This window comes from Peromyscus eremicus, chromosome 19, assembly GCF_949786415.1.
Source record: "Peromyscus eremicus chromosome 19, PerEre_H2_v1, whole genome shotgun sequence".
Taxonomy (NCBI): Eukaryota; Metazoa; Chordata; class Mammalia; order Rodentia; family Cricetidae; genus Peromyscus; species Peromyscus eremicus.
The window spans coordinates 21,193,496-21,210,343 of NC_081435.1; the positions used below are offsets into that span (position 1 = coordinate 21,193,496).

Sequence of the window (16,848 nt, forward strand, 5' to 3'; positions counted from 1 at the left end):
GAGATAGCCCATTGTTTTGATGATTTGTCTTGTGTTTATTTAAAACAGGTCAAGGGTGAAGGGAGAAATAGGTAGACATATAGTTAAATGAAGACCAACCCTGTGTTTGTTTGTTGAAATGAACATTGGATATGCTGTTGTATATTTGTAGAATATAGTATTTTATGATTTAAAAAAAAAAAGTAGAAATTACCCAAGTAATATTTTTTGGCAATAGGTCCTACCCTCCTACTTATGGAAAGATAATTCTTGACGATAAAGCAGACTTTCCCAGCTGTATTTTTTTTTTTTTTTAAAGATTTATTTATTTATTATGTATACGGCATGTATGACTGTAGGCCAGAAGAGGGCACCAGATCTCATTACAAGTGGTTGTGAGCCACCATGTGGTTGCTGGGAATTGAACTCAGGACCTCTGGAAGAGCAGTCAGTGCTCTTAACCAGTGAGCCATCTCTCCAGCCCTTCCCAGCTGTATTTTGTTCCTTGAGTAAACTCCAAAACCTTGAAGACTTGTCAGTACTATCAATGAAATTATCCCTCTCTGTTCTGATAGTTAAAAAACAATGTAACTATGGGTTTCATTGACTAGACAGATAAGGAGTTTGGCTTTGTGTAAAATAGCTCATCCTTTTCCTTCAGGAAAATTATATTTTCTTTGAATAACTATTTTGAGGTTCAGAATTGTAGTGGTTGTTATAATTGCATATTAAGAGTAATGCTGCTTTATTTTAAACCCTTTTTTTTTGTGGGGGGGGGTGTTCTGTTTTCTGAATAGGAAGACAGGCAATTGAATAATCAAAAAAAGCCAGCACTGAAAAAATTAACTTTATTGCCTACTGTGGTTATGCACCTTAAAAAGTAAGTATTTTGTTTTCTTGGGGAAAAAAATTTCCTTTTAATAAAATGATATTCAAGTTGGATGATGGTGGTGCATGCACTCCTTTAATCCCAGCATTCTGGAGGCAGAGACAGGTAGATCTCTGATTTTGAGGCCAGTCTGGTCTACAGAGTGAGTTCCTGGGCGACCAAGGCTACACAGAAAAAAATAACAAGAAGAAAGCAAACAAATTCTGACCTATAAAATGATATTCAACCTGTACACTATTGTTTTAGAACTATTGAATAATTATGGCCTTCTGTTGGACCACAAAAAATTAGAGATGAGTAAATTTTCCTCAATTATGGTTCTTCATAAATCTTTGTTTTTTGAGACAAGATCTCTCTATGTAGCCCTGGCTGTCCTAGAACTTCCAGACTGGTTTCAAACTCACGGATATCTGCCCACCTCTGCCCCCTGAGGGCTGGGGTTAAAGGCATGCTCTGCCACCACCCGGTTCATGAATTTTTCTTAAGCCTTAGTGCTTTTTGAACAGACAGAAAACTGGTAATATTAAAGAAAACCTGGAAATTTACTAATTTTATCATTTATGGACAATTGAGACCTTGTAAACTTTCATGTATTTTTCCCAAGGTGGTAGGAAACAGCAAGCCTGGGAGCTATTGCTTGCAGCCTGTCTGTGCTGTAGATTTATCTGACCCTATTCGTCAGTCATTGCTCTTCTTGAATGGCGCTCTTCCCAAGTCCTTGTTGGGCAATTCTCTATAAAGTCACAGCCTTGTTTTGATAGTTGAAGAAATGCCTTAGCACACTGGGGATCCAACTAGAAAACTTCTCCATCGCCAAATTTTCTAATTCATTCCATTGCACAAAGCAGAATTTAAATATGGTATTCGATTGAAATATTGTTCCCCCTGCTAGGAAATCTATATTTTCCTTGTTTTCTGTCAGAGAATAGCACAGTTCTGTTTTCCGCACTCTGAAATGACCTATAGGTTGATTTTTTTAAAATAATTTATTTAATTTTACTTTATGGACATTAGTGTGAGGGTGTCAAATCCCCTGGAACTGGAGTTACAGACAGGTGTGAGCTGCCATGTGGGTGCTGGTAATTGAACTCAGGTCCTCTGGAAGAGCAACCCGTGCTCTTTAACTGCTGAGCCACCTCTCCAGCCTCTTTTTTTTTTTTTTTTTTTTTTTTAAGTTGGAATATTGGGCTTTTTTTTTTTTTTTAACTATCTGTATCACTGATACCAGTTTTAATCTATTTTGTAAAACCTGCATATCTTAGTGAGTTACCTTTGACGTGTAAGCTAACTTTCATGCTGCTTTTGAAACTAGGAAAAAGGGGTTGAGTAAATATTGAGTATGTAAATAATTCTTTAAAAGCAGTTTTTTTGAAACATCACTGTGTAAGTAAAATCAGAGGGTGATAGACTTGGCATTATGATCATGTTCATCATCATTATTTCAGGCAGGACCTTAAAGAAACATTTATTGACAGTGGCGTGATGTCTGCCATCAAAGAATGGCTCTCACCTCTGCCGGACAGGAGTTTGCCTGCACTGAAGATTCGGGAGGAGCTGTTGAAGATTCTGCAAGAGGTTAGCACAGATAATCTAATTCATTAAATATCTCATTCTTTTCTGTAGTCGAGACCTGTATTTTGTACCATTTCCTTATAAATTTGTTTAGCTACAGTCTGCCAGAAAGGGGGTTTTGGGAAAAGAGACCATACTAAATAAAATGAGCATAAAAAGAAAAACCTTATAAAATTTGGTTGATGACAGCTTTCAAGGAAAGAGTTTTTAGTGCAGCCATGGGTTTCTTGGAAGAGCAGTCCAGTAGTGAGCAAGTAGAGAGGTAATTGAAGTAGAAAGTGTACTACATTTAGAGATTATAAACTTGAATTGGAATCTCTAATTGGGTTCCCTTTTTGTATGATTAGGATACCCTGCTTGACATCTGAAGAAACTTGAAAGAACCTCTGTGTGTCAAACACTGTGCTAGATGCTTTGTGTTTGTATTGGCTTATTGGTCTTTCACAATAAACTTGTAAGATAGGGATATTGCCTCCATTTTGTAGATGAGGAAAACAAGACAAGGTAAGGATTTATCTAAGGTCATGCAGCTAGCTGGCGGTTGTGCATAGATTGAGGCTTAGGTATGTTGGATTCCAAGGCCTGGGCAGAACTGCTGTCCTCTTAAGTATACGTAGTTGGTATTTCCTTGCATTATTATATTTTACTTCACTAATACTGAAATCTTGACTTTTGATGTCAGCACAAAGGATGTTCCATGTCTTTATAGATCCTGAAAATGGAATTTTGTGTTAGTTCTAATGTGAACAAATAAGGCCTTGAAGATCTCTAAATTAGCATGCCCCCTAGCTCCTGAGTAATTAATATGCATGTATTTTGTTAATATTGTGCATGTTTTATGTTAATATGCATGTTAATATGCATGTTTTTGTTCCCCAGCTACCTAGTGTGAGCCAGGAGACCCTGAAGCATAGTGGGATTGGACGAGCAGTGATGTATCTGTATAAACACCCTAAGGAATCAAGGTCCAACAAGGATATGGCAGGGAAATTAATCAGTATGTAAAATTTGCTTTTTATTTGTTAATGTCTATAGAGGGAGAGATGTGCATGTGTAAAAACTGTATTTTTACCAGTATTTGTTTAAAATGATTTAGTAAAGTGGAATAGAAGAATTTTAGTGCCTATGTACAGGTACTAACTTTTCTCTCTTAGACTTAAAATGCTCTTAAGTTTATTTAAATATGCTTTCCAGTATTAACTACAGCGATTAAAAGCATATGGCTTCTAGCTGTGCACCAAGAACATGGAGAGAGGAAAATGCAGGCCCTGGAATTAACCATGCCTAGTTCATAGTCTTGACTCCACTGCCTTCCTGCAAATCCTCAGCTAGTGACTTAATCTTCAAGCTTGGCCTCCACCTGTGTAATAAAGAGATTTTAGTAATTCTTTGTTTTCTTTGGGTTATTATAAAGATTAAATGAGAGGCTATGTAGAGAGCACTACTGTCAAGAAAGCCATTTTGCTGTGGGTTGCCTCCAAGACCTTTTCTTACACTTACCTGTTTATGCCAGAGAGGTCTGGGTCCTAACTGAAGTACATATTGATTATGAACTCTAGGTTTGTTTTCATCCTTCCTGTGCTCCACATTTTAAAAAGGAATGCTCTATAAATGCCTATAATACTGCCCACTACTAGGGTGTGATTATTTAACAACCCAGGAGAAATGCTGTTTTGTAGGCTAAATAATTACTATTTTCCTTACTGCAGACGAGTGGTCTCGGCCTATATTTGGTCTCACCTCAAACTATAAAGGAATGACAAGAGAAGAAAGGGAGCAGAGGGATCTAGAGCAAATGCCTCAGCGACGGAGACTGAGCAGGTATGAGGGAACAGGTAGGAATGCACACGTGAAATCTCATGTAGTGTGTACGGGAGGACCTTTCTGGGACACAGTGGTGGAGTGCTACAGATTGGAGTGTTCTAGCCATTTGCAGAAAACAACTTTCTCAGTCCCAGTTCCAAAACTCTAGGGGGAAAAAATGTTGGTTCAATTTTTCAGTTTTCTGGATACTTCCTTGAGGGCAGGGTTATCAGTTACAAGTATAGTTAGTGTAGATCACCCAGAATGAAACCTGCTTCATGAATGAGTATTAAGGTGAACAATACTTTAAAACGATTACAAGTTCTCAGGCCAGCAAGTCAGCTCAGAGGGTAAAGGCAATTGCTGTGCAAGTCTGGCAGCCTGAGTGATCCCAAGAACCCAAGTGAAGTCAGAAAGGAAAGTTACCCTCTGACCACCACTGCACTCCCTCACATGCACACACACATCATGGTTTCTGTGATTCAGTAGAAAGGCACTTTCCTTGGTATGAATTTGATAGTTGGATGTGCTTTTCCTAGTTGTAAGGATTTAAGATCCTGGTATCTCACTTGTTTGTTCTTTTCCCAGCACTGGTGGTCAGACACCGCGAAGAGACTTGGAGAAGGTGCTGACAGGAGAGGAAAAGTAAGTAAGGGTTTTGCCTTGATTTTCCTTAGCATGTATAGAGCATCTCTGTTTTTACTTCATTGTAAGAATGGTATTAAATTATGTGTTCCCATTGATAAAGGGTGATTTTTTTCAATTTATATTGGGTGCTCTGAAGAATTAATAGTTCACTTAACAAGTATTTTGTGGCTGCTTGCTAAGTACTAGAATTCTTTTAGTTTAAAGCTTAAAGAATACAAAAGAAACTTAAAATTTTCCCGTGTTGTCAAGTATAGTTTCATGAAAGGCGATAGACCAAGATGTGTAGGCACGTGTGCCGTCCTGGTTTCAGAATGGCAGGGCATGTGCTGAAGCAGCGGCAGTGTGAGGTGACAGGTGTGGTAAGAGACAGTCCTGGAGATGCAGGTGTGGACCAGCAGGAGCCCAGGTCAGGCTGTGGAAGGTTTGCTTCTCTTTATAATTCAGCAGAAGGTTTTGAGCCTTTGTGAGAAACTGTCATATTTGATTAGAAATGCTGGTTCTGAAGGCATCGTTTGGACAGTAAAGCAGTGGGCTGCAGGCAGTGACACAGCTAAATGGGGTTAGTCAGAGGGTAGCAGAAGGCTGAGAAGACATTGTGGAGGTAGTGCTTAGAGTCGGTGACATGTTTAGATAGAAGTTGGTTTACAATTGAAGATTCTAACCAAATATTTAAACTGCAGTATGGAGACAGTGATACTACCAATCACTAAAACTAAGGATAAGTAGATTTGAAGAAATCAGTAGTAAGTTATTTTTCAAGCTATTCACGGTGAGATATTTAATGAGATATTCTTCAACACCATGGGGTCTAGTCATGCTAGACACAGATTTGATGGTTATCTCCATAGCTGGGGGGAATGTTCAGTTTAGAGCCTAGAATAAGAAATGAACTAACCAGTTTGGCAGAGGAGTGTAGCCAAAGACCCAGTAGAGAAGATGTGTTCTTATACGCTGGAACAGAGCCTGGAGGGAAGAGTATAGATGCTTGCTCCCTACTCCCAGCAGGTATAAGTCTGCTCTCCATACATCTAGGGGGAGTTCCTAAAGATTGAATGGCTTAAATGCCCAGACACTGACAGAAGGGCTTTACTTACTAAGAATTGTGATCTTAGTGTGGCATGGTTATTTTCAAAGTTGTCTGAATATAAGCATGAATGAGTACAAGAAAAACTGAGAAATGGGAAGGAGATAAGATAAAAGTAGATTGTGTCAGTGTCCTCACTGTGATACACTATAGTTTGGAAAGTTGTTACCATTGAGAGAGACACTGGGGTCTCTCTATTACTTCTTATAACTGCAAGGGAATTTGTAGTGACCTCACAAAGTTTTCTCCATTAGGTTGTCATTTAGACAACCTCATTTTTCCTCATCGCCTAGTGACTCTCAAGACTTCGTTAGAGAACTTAGGATTTGGAGTATTTGAGTTGGAGAGATGGCTCAAGAGCGTTTGCTGTTATTGCAGAGGACCTACGGTTGGTTGCCTGCTCTCACATTGTGGTTCATACTGTTTGTAACTCCAGTTCCAAGGGGCCTGACTTCCTTTTCTAGTGGTACATGTGCATATATGAAGGCAAATGCTCATACATAGAAATTTAAAAACAAAGTTTTCTTGAGACTAGCCTTGGAAAGGACAGGGCATGATTACATCTGAAGCCAAGGAGAAGCAAGAATTCATATAAAAAGGAAATTGGCATTGAAGAGTGAGTAGTTCACACACTAGCAGTATAATGGTGGGATGACAGGGGATTGAAACATTGCAGCTGAATGTGATGGGCCTGGGTTTACAAGGGTGAAATCTCGCTTAGACTCCTGTGGCCAGCTAAATAATTAGTTTTTCTTCCCTTCCTCAGGGCTCTTAGACCTGGAGATCCTGGCTTCTGTGCCCGCGCTAGAGTTCCAATGCCATCAAACAAGGACTATGTCGTCAGGCCCAAGTGGAATGTAGAAATGGAGTCATCCAGGGTGAGTGAGCAGAGGAAGAGCAAAACCATTTGAATTTTCCCCTTTATGTTTAATAATGTGTGTAGCAGTTATGGTTTATTTCATTCACAAGATCTGTTTTGGGATCTCTTAGGTATTCATTCACTTAAAGAATCATGAGAAATAAAATGTACCTGCTTTCTCAGAGCCTTCTCTCTCTTTCTCTCCATCTGCTTAAACATTTGTTGTGAAATTGTCAGAATAGACACTTGCCCTGTCGTCAGTGAAGACATTACCCAAATGCTGGTTCTTGGTAATCTTTTTCTCCCATCAAACCACTCTTTCTAGCCTGGTATTCTTAAAAAGGGCCTAAGTCGGTTGGAAAAGCATAAGAGGCGGTTTGCAGAACAGAAGAGGCTCAGCAAAGTGCACCGTGCTGTCAAGTTCAGCATTGAAGGCAACAGAATGCCCCTGTAGTCCTGGCCCTGCCAGAGTGTATACAAGAGGTATTCCCAAGGAAGCATGAGCTATGCATGGGCTTGAATTGCCAAGAGAGTATGTGCTTTCTTAGCCAGAAAAGGCCTGGCCTGAATTCAGCTTCTGAATTAATGCTATTGGGCAGCATCCTAAGACATTAAGGCCTCGCACTGAGGTCCTCTTCTATGTCAGTATCCTAGAGACTAATAGATCATTACGTTCCCAGTAAACATTATATTTTTCCTGATTGTTACCTATTTTTATGAAAAAGTCTTTAAAAAAAATTTTTTTTTTGTGACAGGGTTTCTCTGTAGTCTTGACTGTCCTTGAACTCACTCTGTAGACCAGGCAGGCCTTGAGCTTGGAGATCTGTCTGCCTGTTTCCTGAGTGCTAGAATTAAAGGTGTGCACCACTACTGCCTGACTGAAAAAAAGCCTTTTTATTTGGGCCCAGAATCATAGTCTACATTACAGGCATACAAACTGCTTAGTGGGTTTTTTGTGGACGGGAAGTGACTTTTCCTGTAGTATTTATCAAGAATTCTTTATATAAAACATTTTGCTGGGCATGCAGATGCACAGATATCCATCACCTGGCCATAAGCCGCTGACACTGAGGCCGGCGTGACAGCTTGCTGCTGGGTGCAGTGTCTGCTGCTGCCTTTTGTGCTTCTCCCTCACCTTCCTTCAGTCCACTCATGTGCTGCCACTTGACATTGCTGTGATGTGCAATTAACTATAGACAAATAAAGGACTTAGTTTTATGCAGAGGACATCTTCCTCTACTTGTACTTCCCTTTTTTCTGGTTCCATATCTAAATCAATATTCATTTCTCCTTGGTATCCCTTTATTAACATTTTTTTTTTCAAGACAGGGTTTCTCTGTGTAGCTTTGCACCTTTCCTGGAACTCACTCTGTAGCCCAGGCTGGCCTTGAACTCACAGAGATCTGCCTGCCTCTGCCTCCGAGTGCTGGGATTAAAGGTGTGCACCACCACCACCTGGCAACTGTTTGGTTTTTTAACCTTATATTTTCTCACTGCACCCTCCCTCATTTTAGCTACTTCATTCATATTTCCGTTCCTAGTACTTTTGTTTTTGAAAATTGGAAATGACAGTGTAGCCACAAAAATGTAATAAAAGTTTGTTGGCCAGTCTGCTCTGGAAGCAGACTCCATGTTTCTAGGGGCTGTGTGCCCATCTGCTGTTGTGGCTGGCTGTGAGCCCATATCCTCAGGGGTAGGAGAGCTATCTGTCATTTTTCTCCAGTGTAAGAGAGAGCTTCCTTCCTGTATTTCCAGTCATAATTTGCTGGTATTTATCTAGGCTGCCAAAATGTAACTCTACCAGCCAGACTGACATATCATTTTGTTCGTTTCTCATTAATCCACATTGGGGATTTATAATTTTTAAGTGTAATAGTCTCTGTGATTTATGTGACTATATAATAATTTGTTTATTTCTGATTTTTAAAACTTCTTTATTTTGAGATACAAAATTTTAGCTGGCCCAAAATTTGCTATGTAGAGCACACTGGCCTCAAACTCAGAGATCCCTATCTGCCTCTGAATGCTGGAACTATTTACAAAAAAAAAAAAAAAAAAAAAAAAAAAGTAAAATGGCAGAGGCAATGCATATTTTTGTCTAAAGTTTTAAAATACAGGCATTACAAATAAAATTAATATAACATACTCTCACTATAAGTTTACATTTTGGATTATAGCTTTTTGCTCCTTTTTATGCATGCATGAACATTAGCCTTTTTAAGAATTTTCAGTCTGCAATGTGATCATACTCTTCTAACTTGAGTTTAAAGGTTTGGTTTTAACTTAACATGACAAAAAAACCATTTGACACCCATTCTTAGTGATTTAATGTGTTGTCATATAGTTTTAAACCCCCCCCCCATTTTTGTTTTGTGTTTTTAGCAAACACTCCTTGCTAGTCTTCTACAGGCTTTTTTTTTTTTCCCCTCTTGATAAAACATTATGGCTTCTAACATCCGAAGGAATGTTACAGAACTGATGAATCAGGAAATGAAGATCATTGGATTTGACGTGTTAGGTACTGGATGTCTGTGATGAACCTTAGATCATTGAGCAACTTTGCAGGTTACATATATGCAGTGAGCAGGAGTAGTCTGGCACTAGCCTGGTGTGTCCTTGGTGCTAATGCCAAACAGATCCTAGGGTTCAAGCTGTTAGAGAAGATCCTGGGAGTGAGCAAAGAGAAGTCCAGCTTGGTATGTAGAGCTTCAGGGAGTCAGGTAATTAATTGTCAGAGATTGGAGCAGTAAGGCCTCCCTCCACCAACTCCTTGTACAAAAGTGAAAAGGAAGCAAGGGATGTTACGCTGGTAATACAACATTTTCTCATCTGATAGTGAACTTTATGCTGAGAGTACTAGTGCCAAGTATTGAATAATGTGGGGTTGGGATATTCCTAGAAAACTTCAAGAATGCCATAGAAAGCTGGTTCCTTGGCTGGTAAAGAAATAGCTTCATATTAGGGTGAGGCTGAGACCATGAGTGGACTAAGGCGGCTCACAGTGCACAACTTCAGGAGAGTCTTTAGCTTACCTTCTTTGCTGTTTCTGAGACTCTTAACTTTGGAGGTGATTTAGTAGTAAATATTTGGGGAGAAGTAAAAGAAAAACACCTGTCACTAATCATTCACCATTCTTTTTTATTTTGTAATATTCTTTGCCAATTCATACATGTATACAATATATCTTCCTACCCTTCCAACCCCCCAACATCCCCTCCCTTATCTTTCTGGATACCCATACACCTTTCCTGCATTCATATCTTCTCCTTCTGTAGATTTTTGGTTTTGGTTTTTAATTTCCTTGTTTGTGCATGTGCTTGTACGTGTATGGGTATGTGTGCCACAATGTACCTATGGATGTCAGAGTACAACTCTTAGGAGTTGGTTCTCTGCTTCTACCACTTAGGTTCTGAGAATCAAACTCAGGTCATCAGGCTTGGCAGAAAGTGTCTTTACCTGCTGAGCCATCTCACTATCCCCTATTTATATATATAGTTTTGTAAGTCATTGAGTCCAGTTCCTGCTGTCTGCTGGAATGCTGGCTGATCCTGTTGGCGTAATCTTGGGCAGGTAACCATAGCTGCAGTGAGCTCATGAATGAGTACAACGCTCATGTCACGTCCACAAGACAGCATTTCACAGCACTCCTCCCCATCTTTTGGCTCTTAACATTCTTTCCACCCCTCTTCCTCTGTGTTCCCTGAGCCTTAGGGGTGTTGATACAGCTCTCTCATTTATGGCTAACAACTGAACAGTCACTCATTCTCAGCATTTTGACTAATTATGAGTCACTACATTAACTAATGCCCACTGTAGAAAGAAGCTTCTCTGACCAAGACTGAGAGCAGGACTAATGTTATGAATATAACCATGGGTGTTTAAAGGCGCTTTGATAACATGACAGTGTAGCAACACAATAGTAATAGATTCCCCTCCTAGGGCATATGGCCTCCCAAGCTGTGGGTTTTGGTTGGGTTTACAGTACCACGCATAAATTCTCTCAAATGGACTGAGAAAGTGGTTCTGAGAAAGATGGTCATGCCATTATTGCACCAGTGGCAAGTCAGTATTGTAGCATTCAGGTTTACTGCTGGATAATACCGTGGATGACTATTTCTCCTCTTTCCCCACTGCCCCATAACCCACACCAGCCTTCATGGCAATGTAGCCAGCAGGGAAGGTCACTCACTGTCTTAGTCACTGTTCTATTGCTGGGAAGAGACACCATGATCTAGGCAACTCTTGTAAAAGAAGGCAATTAATTAGGGGCTTGCTTACAGTTTCGGGAGGGTTAGTCAGTCCATTGTCATCACAGAGGGGCATGGTGGCACTCACGGCACTGGAGCATAGCTGAGAGTTAGATCCTAATCCACAGGCAAAGAGAGAATCTGGGCCTGGCATGGGCTTTTGAAACCTCGGAACCCACCTGCAGTGACACTCTTCCTCCAGTAAGGCCACGCCCCCCAGTCCTTATAATCCTTTCAAACAGTTCCGTTTCCTGGTGACCAAGCATTCAAATACATGAACCTGTGGGTGCCATTCACATTCAAACCACCACACTCACCATTCTCAACATCTGAATTTTTAGCTACAGTTAGCAAGAACTCACACTGGTCTTTGACATCAGTGATTGACTTTTCCAGATTTATTTTATAAAAGCTGTCAATTCCTTGGGAACCACATACAAGACATGCAATATTCAAAATAGTTTTTAAATATATGTTTTTAACAAAGCAAAACAACAACAAAAAACCTCAATTAAGCCTTTAACTGTAAAAGCAAGTAGGAGATGTCCTGGTAGTAGTAGAGACCACCAGGTATAGTTTGCATAGGATTCTGGATCCTGCTGAAGCAGAGCAGAAACTCACCCCAAGGCTGAATCTAGAACTTCAGCACCTCAAGATTTGCCTGTGTTGGTTATGTTTAAAGTCTTTCTCTAATGACTTTTCTTTGTTTTGTGTTTTTTAGTACCAGCACTGTTTGAAGTCATATGTCAAGTAGTTAGCACATATAGTCAGATGTCAGTGATGAAATTCTGTCATCTAGAAGTTTCTATGGGCTGTGGCAAAATTAAAAATAAAGCATAGACGACAACCAGTTGTCATTACTGAGAGGTCGATAGTTTTTTTTCTAACACTTGCTCTGTTCTGCTGGTCACCAAAGTATGTTCTGGTTATTGTTAAGCTTCAGGCTCTCTGACTGCTAGGTTTACATATTTCAATAATTTGTTCTTCAATTTTCCCCAATCTTAGTTTCAGGCAACCTCCAAGAAAGGTATCAGTCGACTGGATAAACAGATGAGAAAGTTCACAGATATCAGGAAAAAAAGCAGATCTGCACATGCAGTGAAAATCAGCATCGAAGGCAATAAAATGCCATTGTGACCTTGCCTGGGACACGTCCCCATCTCTAAATGCACAATGGACTATCAAGAAAGAAGATACTTTTCAATGTTTAAGCGTGTCTCTACCTGTGGTCGTAGGACTAACGTTTTTCTCCGTTGTATTTAAGACCAGTTGTTGTCTACTTTGTACAGAAGAATACTACTCCTGCTTCTATAAACTGTACGTAATAAAATTTCATTCTGGTTTTGGGGGGTTGTCTCATCATTGTCTTAGAGAAATTCTCTGTGAGGACAAAAAACAGTCCTTTCTGCTACTTGTTTGTGATATGACGAGGAATTTGTCTGGGCTTTGTCCCAGGCTCCCAACAAGGAATATCTCAAATCCTTAGGATTCTTGAAATATCTTTGTTATACTCTTGATTTGGCTCATTGTAGGCCCCTGAGATTGCTCTGTGGTGGAGGCTGGTCACCAGAAATACGCTTGGGGTAGTCACATTGCCTGTTTGATTAGTCAATCATGCCTTTGTAGTGAGGCCCCAGTAAAGAACTCTGGACAAGCCAGGTGCCATGCACACCTGTAATTCCAACATTTGGGAGAGCGATGTCGAACTGAGGATCATGAGTCTGAGGCTAGCCTGGATTACATGGCAAGACTTAAATGCTCTGGACACTGCAACTGTGTCGATGTGCCAGGAGATCAAGGGCACAGAAGCTCTGCATTACCCTCTAGACCACTCCTGAATTTTCATTGACCTGGTTGGCCGAATTTGTATCTTTTTTAGTAAGACTGGTCATAACTACAATTTTTTATTGAAAGACATAGTACTTTTCTGAGTTATGTGAATCTTTCAGCAAACTGTTAAACCAAGAAGTTCTTGGGAACGTCCCACTTCACAGCCATCCTGGAATGTTGATGGCCTGAAGATATGACTTGCAGCTCATGTCTGAGGTCGGGGCAGTCTTGTGGAGGAAGCCTGATCCCTAGCACTGTGGATTCTTACATTAACCCTGAGCATTTGGTATCAGAATTGAATTGTGTAGCACGCTGGAAGTGGAGGCAGGAGGATTGGGAGTTCCCCCACCAGCCTGACACTTAGCAAGACCCTGTTCAAATAAAGATTATGGTATCCCAGTTGGGGTTGAAGTACAACAAACTTGTTTCTCTTAGTAGGGATTTTTTTTTTTTCTTTTCTAAATCTTGGGAGTTAAGCTGTGGAAAGAAAAGGTTAAGAAACTCTTAAATACAGATGTAATTGAAAGTTACTCAGTTACATATAGCAATTGGGCAAATAGAAAAGGGAGAAACACAGTTTGGGTTTCTTGTTCAATTTTTAGAATTCTTAAAAATCATGAGAGATTTCTGTAGATCAAGAAAATTTTATCAGTAACCCATTAATTACAAAAAAAATCCTTTTCTGATACAAAGTGAGGCCTTGATTTTTTAAAAACAGAGTATTATTGGCCTCAATGACCTTTGGACAGTTGAAGGAATGTGGATTTCATGGACTAAAACTCTCTGTAAGAACCTCTCAAGCCAGGTGTGGTGGTGCACACTTTTAATCCCAGCACTGGGAGGTAGAGGTACGAGGATCTCTGAGTTCAAGGCCAACCCGGTCTACATAAAGAGTTCTAGGACAGCCAGAGCTATACAGAGAAACTGTGTCTTGAACCCCCCTCCCCCAATAAAAGGGGGACTGGAAGAAAGGACTCAGTGATAAAGAGCACTTGCTGTTCTTGCAGAGGACCTATTTCCAACACCCATGTTGAACAGCTCACAATTGCCTGTAATTCCAGCATTAGGGGATCCAGCACCCTCTTCTGGCCTCTGCACCTGCACACACAGGACTCAGCCGTTAAAGGCGAGGCTCACAACCAGAAAAGTAAAATCTTAAAGCCAGGCCCTATGGTTCATGCCTTTAATCCCAGCCTGGTCTACATAGAGAGTTCTAGGACAGCCAGAGCTACACAGAGAGACCCTGTCTCAAAAACCCAAAATGGGGTTGGGGGTGGGGAAGAGCCTGTCAAAGCCCATGAGTACTCTGCATAGGAGAGCAGGTGGGCTGACGCAGAAGGACCTCACAAAGCAGCTCAGTACTAGGTGGAGGCAGATCAACCCCAGCATTGTTTGATTCCATTAGCTAAAAGTGATAAACAGTCTATAATGAACCACAAATTAGTTCTAAACATGAACAGAAGGATTTTGAGAATTATTCGAGTTTTGGTGTCTTGGGATGAGCTCCACTTACCACAGTGTTAGGTAAGGTAAATACAGCAAGCAAGTGATGAAACCATACCCTGGAGTTGAAGGGGATGGGAGGTTCTACACTATTTAAAGAGAAATTACTAAGTTTAAATTATCTTTGCTGTGTGTCTTTTTTAGGGTCGTCCCAAGCCTGACCTATTGCCTTTTTAATTCCCATTTACTGAATTTTCAGAATACTGAAATAGCTCCCATATAATAAGACTCTTCAATATTTCCCATCCTGCCACTTTCATTATGTTCTCTCTATATGATTTCTTTTGCAGCCCGTGTGAGTAGCTCATAGGCAAGCTTTCCTCTTAAGCTCCAGATATCTAAGCATAACATGGTTTTTAGGGCCTGAATAATGCAGCTCTGTTGGTAGAGTGCTTGCCTGGCATGCACCACAGACACCTGGCTACCTAATAAGTACAAAGCCAGCCTGGACAGTTTGTCTCAGGACTGTACAGGAATGTTGCCTAGTCACTCAGGTTTTTATTTTCATTTTGGCAAAAGATTTGTATCTGAACTGTACAGTTTAGGTGCATTGGCTGAATTCATATTGTGAAAGCCATCTCTAGAAATCTTCATCTTAACACAATTTAGCTGTAGGCAGGGCATGGTGGTACGCACCTTTAATCCCAGCACTAAGGAGGCAGAGCAGGAGGAGCTCTATGAGTTCAAAGCCATCTTAGTCTATATAGTGAGCTCCAGGACAGCTAAGTCTGCATAGATCCTGCCTCAAAATGAACAAACAAAACCCTTAGCTTCTTCCAGCTCTTGACAACTTCATTCTGCTTTCTGCCTCTGATTTAGACTATTCTAGGAACCCACTTTTTAATTTATTGTGAATGGGGACACATGTACCATGGTATGCTTATGGAAAATCATGAGTTTATGGAGTTCTTGCCTTCCACTTTTACGTAGATTCTAAGGATGAAACAGGTTACAAGACTTGCAGCAAGCACTTTGACCACTGAATTATCTTACCGGCCTTTTTAGATATACATGTATAAATGCCTTGTCAGATGCATGATTTACAAATAGTCTCTCCCGTTCTTTTGACTCTTGATCGTGTTCTTTGGTACAAAAGTAATTTTAATTTTGATGTAACTTATTTCCTATGCTGTGGTATCACCAAATGAGTTACATAGCTTTATGTAAGGGCTATGTAAAAAAGGTTTTGATCCATTTTTGAGATAATTGTATGTTATAAAAGGGTCTGCTTTTATTCTTAGGAATTTGGATTTCCTTACATCATTTGTTGAAAAGATTGTCCCTTCCTCATTGATGGCCCTGGATCCCTTCTCAAAACTGATTTGGCTGTCTGTATGAGGGTTTATTTCTGTATTTTACTTCATTCCTTTTGATGTTTTGTTCTTTCTAAACCCATGATACTGTTTTGGCTACTGGAGCTTCATAGTAAATTCTGAAGTAATATGATCTATTCACTTTTCAACATTGTTTTGGTTGTTTGGGGTTCCTTGAAATTAAGAGAAAAAATTGTGTGGATGTGTGCAGGCATATGCCACAGCTGCATGTGGAAGTCAGAGGATGACTTTTGGGAGTAGGTTCTTCTGCCTGAGTTCTGTGGTCATCAGGCTTGCACAGCAGACACTTACCTGAAGAACCATCTTCTTGTCCCCTCCACTTTTCTATTCGGTATTGTTTTGGCTATCTGGGGTTCCTTGAGGTTTTATATGAATTTTAGGGTGACTTCTCTGTTTGTAGCCATCAATGGATTTTTAACAGATTGTTTTAAATCTGCCATTTGAAGTAGTACTGAGTTTTAACAATTGTAAGTATTCTGGTCCTCAAGCAGAAAATATCTTTCCATTTGAAGTCTTTGGTTGAATTTATTCCTAAGTATTTTAATTCTTTATTCTAAATTGAATAATTTTCTTAATTTCCATTTAAGGATCATTGTTCATTAGTATGAGCAAATGGAACAGGTAATTTTATCTCTTCCTTTCTGTTTGGATACCTTACTTCCTCTTCTTGCCTGATTGTTAGAATTTCTAGTAGAAAGTTGAATACAGGTGATGAAAATGGGCATTCTTGTTTTCTTGGCTTTAAAGAAAAGGCTTTGTCTTTATTCACTGAGTATTGTAGACTTTTGTGGTTTTGACTTCTACTTTTAATTTATTGAGTTTTTATCATGACAGGATATTGAATTTTGTGAAATGCTTTTTCTGTATCATTTGAAATCATTGTGAGTTTTTCTTCATCTTGATACCGTGTATTTCACTAATGTGTGTATTTGTGTGTGTGTGTGTGTGTGTGTGTGTGTGTGTTTTCAATTACACGTATGTATGCATGAGTGCCTGTTGCACAGGTGCACATTGGTGTGGAGGTCAGAGGAAACCCCTGAGGATCATTCCTCAGGCATCATCCATCTTGTTTTCTGAGTCAGGGTCTCTCACTGTCCTGG

General features: G+C 39.9%; 1 protein-coding gene across 6 annotated transcripts in view; it reads left to right on the plus strand.

Annotated features, from left to right (window-relative positions):
* The window catches only part of Iws1 (interacts with SUPT6H, CTD assembly factor 1), a 44,151-nt gene that overhangs the window by 21,515 nt on the left and 5,788 nt on the right, over positions 1-16,848 (plus strand). For 2 of the 6 annotated variants that reach the window (XR_009375366.1, XR_009375367.1), the window contains exons 8-14: positions 777-859; positions 2,314-2,443; positions 3,320-3,437; positions 4,150-4,261; positions 4,832-4,888; positions 6,742-6,853; positions 12,087-12,398. Coding sequence is in view for 4 of the 6 variants with exons in the window: in XM_059246679.1 (XP_059102662.1) it covers positions 777-859; positions 2,314-2,443; positions 3,320-3,437; positions 4,150-4,261; positions 4,832-4,888; positions 6,742-6,853; positions 12,087-12,218 (744 nt within the window). In the remaining 2 variants the exon portion in view is untranslated. Of the gene's footprint in view, positions 1-776; positions 860-2,313; positions 2,444-3,319; positions 3,438-4,149; positions 4,276-4,831; positions 4,889-6,741; positions 6,854-7,159; positions 7,509-12,086; positions 12,429-16,848 lie in introns of those variants that run through there. The other 4 variants (XM_059246682.1, XM_059246679.1, XM_059246680.1 and 1 more) reach the window with 4 other exon arrangements.